Source organism: Ochotona princeps, chromosome 2 (assembly GCF_030435755.1).
Source record: "Ochotona princeps isolate mOchPri1 chromosome 2, mOchPri1.hap1, whole genome shotgun sequence".
In the NCBI taxonomy this organism is placed as follows: domain Eukaryota; kingdom Metazoa; phylum Chordata; class Mammalia; order Lagomorpha; family Ochotonidae; genus Ochotona; species Ochotona princeps.
The window spans coordinates 41650862-41664727 of NC_080833.1; the positions used below are offsets into that span (position 1 = coordinate 41650862).

Genomic DNA, 13866 nt, shown 5'->3' on the forward strand with positions numbered 1-13866 from the left:
TGCTTTACATTTGTCCTTGCGTTTTGCCTGGGGAAGTTCAGTGTTTTTCTCTTTTCATTCATTATTTTTGTTTAAAAGGCAGAGTTGTAGAGAGCAGAGACAGAGAGGTCTTCCACCCAGTGGTTTACTCTCCAAATGGCTGCAGTGGCCAGAGCTGAGTCGATCCAAAGCCAGGAGCTTGGAGCTTCTTCCAGGTCTCCCAGGTAGGTGCAGGGGTCCAAGGACTTGGGTCATCCTCTGCTGCTTTCCCAGGCCACAAGCAGAGAGCTCGATGGGAAGTGGAGCATTAGGGACATGAACCAGCACCCATATGGAAGGCTGGTGGCTCTTGTAGTCTTAGCTTATTATGGCACCGCACTAGTCAGTGTTTTTCTCTTTTATCTTCTATACTGTTGTCGATTCAGTTTTCTAAACATAGTTTTTATCATATATTGCTATTGTTTTGAAATTATTATTTTCACTATGTAAAATTTTACTTTTAACTTTAAAAAATTGACATATACTAATTGTGCATAGGTGTGGGATTCAATGCAGCGTTTCAGTACATGTACAGTGTAATGATCACATCAGAGTCACTGCATGTATTATTTCTTTGTGTTTGAAAATCAAATTCTATTTGCAACTGGAATATTAAATTGTTATCAGTTATTGGAATCCTATTAGAAGTTAATCCTTGGGCCCAGCGCAGTAGCCTAGTGCCTAAAGTCCTCGCTTTGCATATAATAGATCCCATAGGGATGCCGGTTTGTATCCTGGCTCTTCCACTTCCCTTCCAGCTCCCTGCATGTGGCTTGGGAAAGCAATCAAGGACGACCCAAAGCCTTGGGATCCTGCATCTGTGTGTGGGAGACCCAGAAGAAGCTACTGGCTCCTGGCTTCTGCTTGGCTCAGCACAGCTCCAGTTGTTGTGACCACTTGTGGAATGAGCCAGCGAATGGAAGATCTTTCTCTCTGTATTTCCTTCTGTCTGTAATTCTGCATTTTCAATAAAAATAAAGAAACCTTTAAAAAAATACTCTTTTCAATATAAATAAATAAATATTTTTTTAAAGAGACTTTAAAAACATTTTTTAAAAGAGATTGTCACATCTAGATGTGAAGATACAATGTAGTATGGATTTCTACTTTGAAATTAAAGATGGACTCACAATGAAACTATTAAATATATCATGACAATATGATACTGGGTACTCTGCCATTGTGCATACGTACAATTTCAGGATACAGTTAAATAGCAGATTGATAGACTTATGCCTGATTATGTAGGACGATACTATTGTCATGATATAGGGGAAAGCCACTGGGGAAAGGCAGGATTTGGGGAGAGGAGAAAGGATATCCCATGGCCTGTGGAACTGTATCATAAAATAATTAAATAAATTTAATATTTTAAAAATATGAATGTACTGTAGAAAAATAAAATAGTATTTAAAAAGTTAATCCTTTTGTTTCAACTCTATACCCATTAGCTATCCTCTCTCTCTGAGGAGCTTCCCACCATTCCTTTCCCATGCTCTGCTAACTGCTCTTCACTTTTCTTGAGAACATCTTCAACCTCACGTAAAAGTGAGAGCTTACAATAGTTTTCTTTCTGGGCCTGACTGCACTTAACAAATTTACTTCTCTCTGTATCCATGTTGCTGCAAATGACAGAATTTCTTGTATCTGAATAATAGTCTATTTTGTATGTGCTTGGATACCACATTTCCTGTACCAATTGATCCATAGGCACATATTTAGATTGGTTTCTATCTCCCTATCATAAGTAATATGGTAATAAACATTGAGGACAGTTGTCTTTGCAGGATGGTTATTTCAGTTCGTGTGGGTGTATGCCCAAGAGTGGGACTGCCGGGTCATTTGGTAGTTGAGTAACTACCACACTACTTTCCCTAATGGCCGTGCTAATTTAACTTCCAACCATGTAATAGGGGTCCTGTTTTTTCCACATCTTAACTAGCATTTATTGTTTTTCATGGTTTTTTGTAATAGCCATTCTGGTTAATGTAAGATTTGACCTCAGGGTTTTGACTTAGATTTCCCTGATTATTAGCAGTGTTTGAACATTTTGTCATATTTCTTCTTGAGCCCTACTATGTCTTCTTGGAAAATGTTTGTTCATGTCATCCAATTTTAATTGGGTTATTTGTTCTTTTTCTGTTGTTTACTTCTGTATGTATTATGGAAATTAATCACTTGTCAAATGAATAATTTCCAGATAAATTGATTGTTTTCTTTACAGAGCTTCTTTAATATAGTTCCATTTATTGATTTTTGCTTTTGTTGCCTGTGCTTTTGGGCTCCTGTCCAAAAAATCTTTTTTAGATCAGTGACCAAGCGTTTCCCCTATATTTTCTTCCAGTAATGTCAGAATCTTTGATTCATTTTGACTTCATTTTTTTGTGTATGGTAAGAGATAGGTATCTAGCTTATTTCTTTGTATATAAATAACCATCATTTCCTTAAAAGGGCTTTTCCTTTCTCCAATATATGAATGTGCTATGTTTCTCTGGTCCTTGTCTGCTTCCAATTTTGGGTCCCCACCCCCTCTCGTAATAACCATCAGGAGCACTCCAGAAACCCCTCAAAACAAATTAACAAACAAACAAAACTAGAATAGATAGAGAACAACAAGGAAAGCTTAGAAACAGACAGGAAACGGTCAGCGGGGATGCACTTATAACTCACTGGGTGGGACACAAAGATTAGTTACTCCTCACTGGGGTATGGAGGATTTCTCTGCACACCCCTCCTAAACATGCTCACCTAAACTGTTGACATATATCCTGTTAGAATTATAGAGTTAGACCACCTGAAAAACAGCCAGGTTCAGCAAAAACGTGCTTCAATGCTATAAACTGCTAAATACTAAAATTAAAATAGGCATGAGACAGCTGAATAGCAACCTAAGCCATTTTAAGGTGTATAGAACACAGCTGAATATAAACCAAAATTGAAATGTCTATGAAGAAGTCGCAGGTTGTGGTTGAGGACCTGCATTTTCCTATTAACATATTGGTTAATCAGTACCATATCAATTAATGCCACAATGTTGTAAATGGTTGGAAATATTATGTTGGGGCTTTTAATTGATCGGGATGATACTCTGCCTGCTCTACCTTCAGACCAGAGATGGTCTCACCAAGAAACCATTGAACTTACCAGGACAATAAGATGCTGGACTTTATGCTTGGTAAATACCTCCAATGAAAGAATGTCAACTGAATTTGAACTATGGAAAGGCAACAAGGTGGAGCAATCCGCCGTGGGGGGAGGGTTTTGGGAGGGGCGGGGGGAATCCCAGTGCATAAAAAATGTATCATATAATGCAATGTAATTAATTAAAAAAAATGAAATGCAAAAAAAAAATGAATGTGCTATGATTTCAAAATTTTTGCACCAGTGTAAACTTCTTTGTGTTTCAGTTTCATTTCCTATGAATTTTTTTTTTAAGATTTATTTATTTTGGGCCCGGCACAATAGCGTAGTGGTTAAATTCCTCGCCTTGGGCCCGGCAGCGTGGCCTAGCAGCTAAAGTCCTCGCCTTGAAAGCCCCGGGATCCCATATGGGCGCCAGTTCTAATCCCGGCAGCTCCACTTCCCATCCAGCTCCCTGCTTGCGGCCTGGGAAGGCAGTTGAGGACGGCCCAATGCATTGGGACCCTGCACCTGCGTGGGAGACCCGGAAGAGGTTCCAGGTTCCCGGCATCGGAACGGCGCGCATCGGCCATTTGTGGCTCACTTGGGGGGGGTGAATCATCGGACGGAAGATCTTCCTCTCTGTCTCTCCTCCTCTGTGTATATCTGGCTGTAATAAAATGAATAAATCTTTAAAAAAAAAAAATTCCTCGCCTTAAACGTTCCGGAATCCCATGTGGGCACCAGCCAGTTCTAAGCCCGGCAGCTCTACTTCCCATCTAGCTCCCTGCTTGTGGTCTGGGGAAGCAGTCAAAGACTGCCCAAAACACTGGGACCCTGCATCCACATGGGAGACTTGGAGGAAATTCCTGGCTCCTGGCTTCGCATTGGCTCAGCTTCTGCTGTTGTGGTCACTTTGGGAGTGAATCATCGGATGGAGGATCTTCCTCTCTGTCTCTCCTTCTCTCTCTATATCTGACTTTGCAATAAAAAAAAAATCTTTTTTTAAAAAAGGATTTGTATATTTTTAGGGTCTGTCGAAGTGGCCTAGCAGCTCAAGTCCTCTCTATGGAAGCACCGGGATCCCAAATGGGTGCCAGTTCTAATCCTGGAGGCCCTGCTTCCCATCCAGCTCCCTGCTTGTGGCCTGGGATAACAGTAGAGCACGGGCCAAAGCCTTGGGACCCTGCACCTGCATGGGAGACCTGGAGGAGGCTCCTGGCTTCTGGCTTCAAATTGGCTCAGCTTAGGATTGGCTCAGCTCTGGCCATCGCAGCCACCTGGGGAGTCAGTCAGTGCACAGAAGCTCTTCCTCTCTCTCTCCTTGTCTGTATATGTGACTTTCCAAGAAAAAGTAAATAAATCTTAAGCAAAAATGATTTATTTATTTTTGTTGGAAAGGCTAATTTTAACAGAAAGAGTGAAAAATCTTCGTCTACTGATTCATCCTCCCCAGTGGCCGCAATGGCTGGAGCTGAGCTGGTCTGAAGTTAGGAACCAGGAACTTCTTCCAGATCTCCCACATAGGTGTAGGGTCCAAGGGTTTGGACCATCCTTACTGCTTTCCCAGGTCACAAACAGGGAGCTGGGAAGGAAATGAAGCAGCTGGCACACAAACCGGTGCCCACATGGGATCCCGGTGTGTAGAAGGAGAGGGTATTAGCCATTGAGCAGTCATGCCAGGACCCCGTCAGCTTTTTGAAGCACTTCCATATATGCTTGCTGCCTTTACTGAAAATCAGATGTTAATTTGCAGATTGATTTGCCTGTTTTGTTTATGTTCCATTTGCCTGTGTGGTTGTTTATAATGCCAGTACGAGGCTGTTTTAACTAGAATGGCTGTGTGTAGTATGTTTCAATATAAGGTTTTGTGATGGCTCCAGCTTTGTCCTGCTTTAGGACTGTTGACTACTCAGACTCTTACGTGGTTTCTAATGGATTTTAAGATTTTTTCTGTTTTTCTTAAGAATATTATTAGTATGTTGACAAGGATTGTATTGAATTTCAGATCACCTTGAGTATTGTAGACATTTAATATTCTAATTGGTGAATGTGCACGCTTTTTTGCCTTTAACTGCTTTCATTAGTGTTGTATAAACATTGTAGAAATACTTCTGTTGGTTAAATTTATTTCTAGTTATTCTAACCTACATTGTAGCTATTTTGTAGCTATATTGAAGGGTAATGCTTTCTTAATTTCTTTCTCAGCAGTTTTGTTAGTGGTATGATTAAAAGCTTTATTGAGTTTTGTATGTTGATTTTATAGTCTGAAACCTAACCTTACAGAGTTTCATTAACAATTCTGACAGGGTCTTTTTTTTTTTTTGGTGAAGTTTTTATATTATTCTGTATATAGAGTCATATTGTTTGCATACAGGAATAATTTGATCTTTTAAAAGTATTTGTTTGCAAGACAATTGTACAGATATAGAGGGAGAGCAAGAGACAAAGTGAGAGAGTTCTTTCCATCTGCTCATTTACTACTGAAATGACCACAACTGCCAGTTCTGTGTCAGGCTCAAGCCAGGAGCCAGGAGCTGCTTCAGGTCTCACACGCACATGCAGACCCAAGCATTTGGATCATACTCTTCTGCTTTGCCATGCCTTTTATTTCTTCTCTTGTCTGATTTCTACAAATAATACTTCCAATACTAAGGAAAGGTGAAAGTAGACATCCCTGTCTTGTTTCTAGTCTTGAAAGATGAATTTTATGTTTGTCTCATTTAGTATAAGGTAGACTGTGAATTTGTCATATGTAGTCCCTATTGTGTTAAGAGCACATTCTTTCTGTTTCTAATTTTTGGAGGGTTTTTTTTATCATGAAAAAAATACTGAGTATTTTTGAGTGATTTGGATTATGTTAATTAATTTTCCTGTGTTGAATCATCCTTGGATCCTTACGATAAATCTCGGTTGATCTTGGGCCAGCTTTTAATGTACTGTTGGATTTGATCTGAGAGGGTGTTTTTTGTTTTTTTAAGATTAAGATGCAGATAATTATATGTATATGTGTACACATTTGGAGAGAGAGAAGGAGGTAATGAACTTCTATCTTCTGATCCAAAAGGCTGTACCTGTACAAAGCCAGCAGCCAGGAATGCTTTCCTGGGCACGTCAGTAGGGAGCTGAATCAGAAGTAGAGCAGCCGGGAGTTGGACACCTATGCGTGTTGCCGTCGTTCCAGGAGGCAGTTTAACTAGCTGTGCTGCAGTACTGGCCTGTGTATTTTCTTAGTTTTCAATATTTTATTCATTTATTTTCTGATCTGTGTTATAGTTGTCCTACTAATTTAGGGTTTGGTTTATTTTAATTTTTCTAGTTCTTTGAATTGCATCATTTGTTTGAAATCTTTAAATGTTTTACTATTAACAGTTTTTGCAAACTTCCCTCTTACCCATAGATTTTGATATTTACATATTCATTTTCACTTGTTTTAAGACATTTAAAAATTTCTCTGTTGATTCTGATCCATTAGTATTCAAAAGGATGTTGTTTCATTTCCATATATTTGTACAGCTTCTAAAGTTCCTGTTGCTGATTTCTAGTTTTTTCCTCCATTTTGCTTAGAAAAAATACAAGTAATGATAACTTTTTTTAGTGGAATTTGTTCTGGGTTGTATAATGCGATAAAATCTCTATGTACTGGTAAGAAGAACGTGTGTTCTGCAGCTGCTGGATGAGGTGTTCTGTAAACTGTCTGAAGTCCATTTGGACTACAGTAAAGTTTAACTCTGATGATTCTTCATTGATACTTTTTTGGTCTGGATTATTGTTGACATCCCCAGTTATTATAGTATCTTTCTCCTTAGATTTATAATATGTATTTTATATAATCAGTTATGCCAACATATTAATTTATAGTGGTTATTTCTCAATTCAGTTGATTTTTTCATTATTATGACATGATCTTTGTCTCTATGCATAATTTTTAATAAATTCTGTTTATCGTATAAAGATAACTGTTCCTACCTACTCTTGGTTTCTGATTGCATAGGATCTTTTTCAGTCCTTTTCTTTCAGTTTCTGTCTGTGCCTCAGTAAGTTTCTTCAAGGTAGAATATGATTGGATCTTTTTAGCCCTTCATCCAGCCTGGTGCCCATATGGGTTCCTGGCATATTCAAGGCAAGGACTTTAGCGGCTAGGCCACTGCACCAGGCCCTGGGTGAAACATCTTAAAGTGTCTCAGCCACTAGACCAAATACCCTGCCCCTGTTACAGTTTTGTCATTTTTATTAAAATATACTTTGGAACCGATCTTTTGAGTGAGTTTCCTAGAACTGGATACTTCTATCTTTTCCAGATATTTGGAGGTTTTCATCAGCTGTTTCCTTGAATGTGTTTCTTTGCTTTTTCCCTTCTCTTTTTCTGTGGAAATACCTGTAAGGCAAAAGGCTATTCACTTTGGGCCCGGAGGCGTGGCCTAGCGGCTAAAAAGTCCTTGCCTTGAACGCACTGGGATCCCATATGGGTGCCGGTTCTAATCCCGGCAGCTCCACTTCCCATCCAGCTCCATGCTTGTGGCCTGGGAAAGCAGTCGAGGACGGCCCAATGCTTTGGGACCCTGCACCCGCGTGGGAGACCCGGAAGAGGTTCCTGGTTCCCGGCTTCGGAACGGCGCGCACCGGCCCGTTGCGGCGCACTTGGGGAGTGAATCATTGGACGGAAGATCTTCCTCTCTGTCTCTCCTCCTCTCTGTATATCTGACTTTGTAATAAACGGAATAAATCTTTAAAAAAAAAAAAAGGCTATTCACTTAATGATGTCTTAAAATCTTGAAAACTTAATATTTTTTTTCATATCTAACTGGGTTATTTAAGGTCTGCATTGAAGCTCAGGTATTCTTTGTTGCAACTGTTTCATTTCTGCTGCAGAGGTACTCAGCTGAATATAGTTTTATTTATTGAGTTTTTTATGCTCCAAGATTTCTGATGGTTTCTTTTTATTTGCTCTGTGATGACTTCTTATTTGTACTATATTTTTCTGATGTCATTGAGTTTCTATCTGTAGTCTTATATCATTTTGTTAAAGGTTTATTTATTTGAAAATCAGAGAATCAGGGAGGGAGATGGGAGAGATGGAGGGGGGTAGAAAGAGAGAGACAGAATGAATTTTTCTTCGCTGCTTAGATGGCTGTAATAGCTAGGGCTGGGCCAGGCCTAACCCAGAAACGAGGAACCTCTTCTTGATCTCCCATGTGGATAACAGGGACCCAAACACCTGGGCCATGTTCCACTGCCATTACCACAGAGCTGGATCAGGGGTGGAGTACCCAGGACATGAACTAGTACCCCTACCGCATGCCAGCATTGCAGACAACATCACACACTATGCCACAATGCCACCCCCTCTTGCATCCTGTCAAGCTTCCTTAAAGTTGTAGTTTTGACTTCTTTGTCAGCTGTTGATTTCTGTTTTTTGGTGTCATTTTTAAGGGGTTAGTATAGCTCTTCATAGGTGCCATGTTACCTCAATTTTTTTTCATGCTTATTTTATACCTGTGTTGATTTTTATCCTTATGGAAGGCTCAGTTGCTTCTATCAGTTTACAGAGTTGCTTATGTTCTGCAGGTGCTGTTTCTTTGAGTGTTGACTGGGTATGTTTCATTGGTTTTGGGTTCAGGTGGGACTGTTCATGGGGTGTCTTTGTAGCTTCTTAAACTATAATCATTGTTGACCATGCCTGTGAGTGTCTCAACGACCCAAGTTGTAGGAATTACGTGATTATATTTCTAATTGGTGTTGTAGCCATCTTAAGTGGTGGGGGTGCATTTGCAGCTTGGGCACAGGGCACCTGGTTGTGGATGTAGAGTGTCTTGACAGCTTTGCAAGGGGTGATAGTAGGGCTAATTGTGTGGATCCTGGTGGATTTGGTGTGGGGTGAAGTACCTGTCAATGTCTGAGCATCTCAGATGGTCCAGATAACTCCCCTGTCAGTGTCTAATAGCTTTGCAAGTCCTCTGTGGGTAACCTGCTTAGGAAATTCTGCTTGCTTCTTCCTGGGGTAGAAAGTAGGTTGGTGGAGACAAGCATCTACTTCTGAGGACCCCTGTTGGCCCAGCTACTGTAGTCTGGTTACTTAGTTGCTTCCTGGTGTACGAATGTATGTGTCTGGGGCCATTTGGCTGCCTCTGGGCCAACATAGTGTCTTGTTTACAAATAGTGTTCAATATCCAAGTAAATATTTAATAGCTTTAGTATATTAATTTGCAGTATTCCTTGTGAGCTTATTCTACCTTTCTAACTTTATTTTCAGCCATTACTCCAGTATCTTATAAGGATACTGCAAATTGTTGTTTTCTGAGTATTCATTTTAAAAAATTATTTATTTGAAAGGCAGAGTTACAAAGAGATATCTCCTATCTGGTGGTTCATTCCTCAGATGGCTGCCTTAACTGGGGCTGATCTGGTCCAGACTGCACTCTGTCTGCATCTCCCACATGTGTCCAGTGGCCCACATACTTGGGCTGTCTTCCACTGCCTTCCCTGGCACGTTAGTGGGGAGCTGGATTGGGAGAGAAGCTAGGATTCATACTGGTGATTATGGAATGATGGCATCATAAGTGACATGGTGTAACCCACTGCACCACAGTGCTGGCCCCTGAGTATTCACTTTTCATGCTTCTGTGATTTTTCTTTTCCTATGGAGTACTAGATAGCAAGTTGACTTTAGAGTTGGATAAATCTGAATTTTTAGTCCCAATTTCATTTCATTCTAGCTATGTGATTTGATCAGCAAGCCATTTATCCTCTCTGATTCAGATACTGGTCTGTTTCAGTTTTGTTGTATTTTTGTTTCCTTAAAAAAAAAAAGGCAGCTGCATCTGTTTAAAAGTCATTGTGGGGCCTGGCACAATGGCATAGCGGTTAAAGTCCTCATCTTGAACACACCGGGATCCCATATGGGCACCAATACCAATTCTAATCCAGGCAACCCCTCTTCATATCCAGCCCCGTGCTGAGGCCTGGGAAAGCAGTAGAGGATGGCCCAAAACTTTGGGACCCTGCAACCGCGTGGGAGACCCGGAAAAACCTCCAGGCTCCTGGCTTCGGATTGGCTCAGCTCCAGCCGTTGTGGCAGCCACTTGGGGAATAAACCATGAAACAGAACATCTTCTTCTGTGTCTCTCCTCTTCTCTGTATATCTGACTTTGCAATAAAAACAAACAAATCTTAAAAAAAAAAGTCATTGTGAGTATCTCATCAGATATGGTGCTTGTCAGTATGTGTAGCAAAGAGGTTGTAGAAGGTAGGCATATAGTTAGTTATTTTCCTTTTCCTCCTTTTCTCTTTGGAAAAGCACTTGTATGCTAGGCTGTGCTCTGAATCCTGAGTTGCTTAGTAAGTAGTGTTGCTTACTGATACCTGTTGCCTGCTGAGTAAGGTTTAACTACTTATCTCTGTTTGATAACAATTTTTAAAGACTGTTATGTTAATGCTTTTCTCATTACAATTTATTTTATAGGTCTGGTTATTTTAATTAGATGATTGTTCTTTTCATCTTAATTATGTTTGTGAATTCTACTTCGTGCATCATGCTGACCCCTTAGCAGATTTTCAGCAGTGACTGAATGTATCATGTTTCCAACTTAGCTGTATCCCAGATAGTTCATCAGTGAATTTTCATGTGAAGTCAAGCATGGTTTTGCTCTTCAACAAGGCCTCCTAAAGCATTTGGGGGGGGGGGGATAAATTGTTATTTAAATTTTAAATGTTGTTTTTTTTTAATAAACCTTAGATGAATGAGGAGTTATAGTGGTTCAGTCTATTGTTAAGACTAATTTTTAAAAAGACTTAGAATTATTAAATCCAATTGTCAAAAGCTTTCTTACTGGGGCTAGGATAATCTTCTACCTGCAGAGCTGGGATCCCAAATAATTGCCATTATTTGAGTCCCAGCTGCTTCAGTTTAGTTCCATCTCCTTGCCAATTGGTCTGCAAAAGCAGCAGAGGATGGCCTAGGTCCTTGGGACCCTGTCATCCACATGGAACACCTGGAAGAAGATGATGGCTTCAGACTAGCGCAGTTTGGGCCATGGTGGCCTTTTGGGGAGTGAGCCAGCAGATGGAGTGCTTTCACTATTCTGTGTCTCATTCTATCTCTAGCTTTCCTTGCAAATAAAAATGAATAAATCTTAAAAAGAAAGCTTTCTTACTGAACGAGAACAACTGCTTATATGTATTTCAGCAATTTATCGGTTCTTCACTAGAATTTTATAATTTTGTATTCCAGTGAGCTGACATCATGAAACATCACTAAATTTCTTCCAGTAACATTTTTAAGTTAAATGTTTCCCGTTATACCATTATTTAATTTTGACATTTTTATTGGTCTGTTGGAAATGGTGTTACTTTGTACTCCTAAGTAGCTTATGAACTCAACCAAGCAACTTTCAGGTTTCAGTTTGTTTTTCATATCTAGAATCTGCAGTGATTTTTTTTTAAATATTTATTTTTATTGGAAGGTCAGATATACAGAGAGGAGAAGAGACAGAGAAAGATCTTTCATCTGCCGATTCACTCTCCAAGTGGCTGCAGCGGCTGTATCCGAGCCAATCTGGAGACAGGAACCAGGAGCTTCTTCCGGGTCTCCCCCGTGGATGAAGGGTCCCAAGACTTTGGGCCGTCCTCAACTGTTTTTCCAGGCCACAACCAGGAGCTGAATGGAAAGTGGAGCTGCTGAGATTAGGACTGGTGCCCATATGGGATACCTGCAGATGCAAGAACTTTAGCCACAAAGCTACTGTGCCAGGCCCTTCAGTGTTTTTAACCATTGATTTTTCCTTTAAGCTGAGAGAACCATCATTTAAATGAGGAGGCTGAATACTTGTACCATATTTTGGGCCTATATCGACTAAATGAGAATTGTAGTCAGAGTTTCAAATATTAACTTGCCCATGTTCCAGCTTTGATGTATGATTTACTGGTGATCTCAGCAATTATGCAATGTATTTTTTAGATTTATTTTATTTTGTTATTGGAAAGGCAGATACACAGAGAGAAAGATCTTCCATCCACTGGTTCATTTCCCAAGTGGCAGCTCTGGCCAAAACTGAGCCAATCCAAAGCCAGGAGCAAGTAGCTTCTTCTGAGTCTCCCATGTGGGTGCATGATCCTAAGGCTGTGGGCCATCCTCTACTACTTTTCCAGACCACAAGCAGGGAGCTGGAAGGGATTTGGAGCAGCCAGGATAAGAACCAGCACCCATTTGGGATCCTAGCACATGCAAAGCGAGGATTCAGTCACTAGCCTGCTGCCCCAGGCCCTGAATATATTTTTTTTTAAAGTCAGCTTTTAGTGTTTATATAGAGTAAAAAGTAGGACTCTCCTCTATTGCAACCCCTTTTGACATTCTTTTCGGGAATTACTTCTGGCATATTACTGCTTCATTTTGTATGTGATGGGTTATTTTGTGTACTGATTTTTTTTAATTTTATTTTTTAATAATGATTACATGGTTGATCAGGATGGGAAGGAGCGAGGCTTAGGGAAAATTGGGTGGAGTCGTTACTTCCAAATTTGCTGTTTCTTCTTGTTCCTGGGGGCAGGAGAGATTCAAAGGGGAAACCACACATGACTTTCCACACATCCCAGGAGTACTGACATATTTTAAAAACATTATTTGAGAAGCAAAGACAGAAAAAACGATATAGAGAACACTCTCATCTCCTCGGTCACTGCTCCCACCCTCAAATGCTGCCAGTGGCAGGGTCTGGATGAGGCTAAAGCTGAGCTGAGACAAAACTGAGAGCCAAGAATGCAGTCCCAATCTCCCATATGGGTGGCTGAACTCAGTTATTCGTGTCAGCTCTGCTGTCTCTGATGGGCCTTATTTTAAAGATTGAAATTATGTAAAATCCTTATTATTGGTATTATGTGAGATCATTATTATGTGATGCTTGGAAGATTTCTGTTGTGTAAAGAGTTCTCTTTAGGTTATGGTGCAACACAGTTTGTGGAATAGCTAATATATTGGATTATCTGGTTATCATTGAAATTGAATTGGGCCACTTGAGAGTAACAGGAGACACTATTGACATGACACTGGGACCATTGGTATAGAACAGACCTTTGTTTACCCTGTTTGCAAATCCAGTGCTTGTTTGTTTCCTGTGAATGATCAGCCCCTTCCTCTATCAGCTTTTTCCATTAATACCTCCCTCTAGCCAATCTATTACAGTGTTTTTTTTTCTCTCCTTACAGACTATGCCGTGGAAGAAAAACCATCACAGATTTCAGTAATGCAACAATTGGAAGACGGTGGCCCTGACCCGCTTGTATTTGTTTTAAATGCAAATTTGTTGTCAATGGTTAAAATTGTAAATTGTAAGTTAAAAGTTTAATTTTTAAAATTAAAACTATGTTATTGACTTCTAGTAAATGAATCTTTCCAATTTATTACACACAAATCTTTTTGAGCCATACCTTATTGAAAATTGAGTTTGGAAAAAGTGGATTTGTATCCCAGAAAGACAACTCATGGTGGTGCTTACTGAAACTGTTGTAGTTGAACACAGACTGAGATAGCAAATTTGCCTTAACAAACAAGCCAAATGTATCTTGAATTTTTCTGAGTTTTTAAGATGGAAGCATTAAACATTCAAGTTAAAGCCCAGAGGTAATTTCTTGATTCCTGCTGCTCATGAACATCACCATGGGAAGGCAGACAATAACTTAGATTCTCAGCCTACTTTCCAGTATGGTGTTGGAGGATAGAGAGAGTGCACTTAA

The 13866-nt window shown here is 40.0% G+C and overlaps 1 protein-coding gene across 5 annotated transcripts in view; it reads left to right on the forward strand.

Moving 5' to 3' along the window:
- ZFYVE9 (zinc finger FYVE-type containing 9) overlaps positions 1-13866 on the forward strand; it is a 179112-nt gene that overhangs the window by 114131 nt on the left and 51115 nt on the right. For all 5 annotated transcript variants that reach the window (XM_004588672.4, XM_004588673.4, XM_058655022.1 and 2 more), the window contains one exon: positions 13339-13461. In XM_004588672.4, the coding sequence (XP_004588729.2) occupies positions 13339-13461 (123 nt within the window). The remainder of the gene's footprint in view (positions 1-13338; positions 13462-13866) is intronic.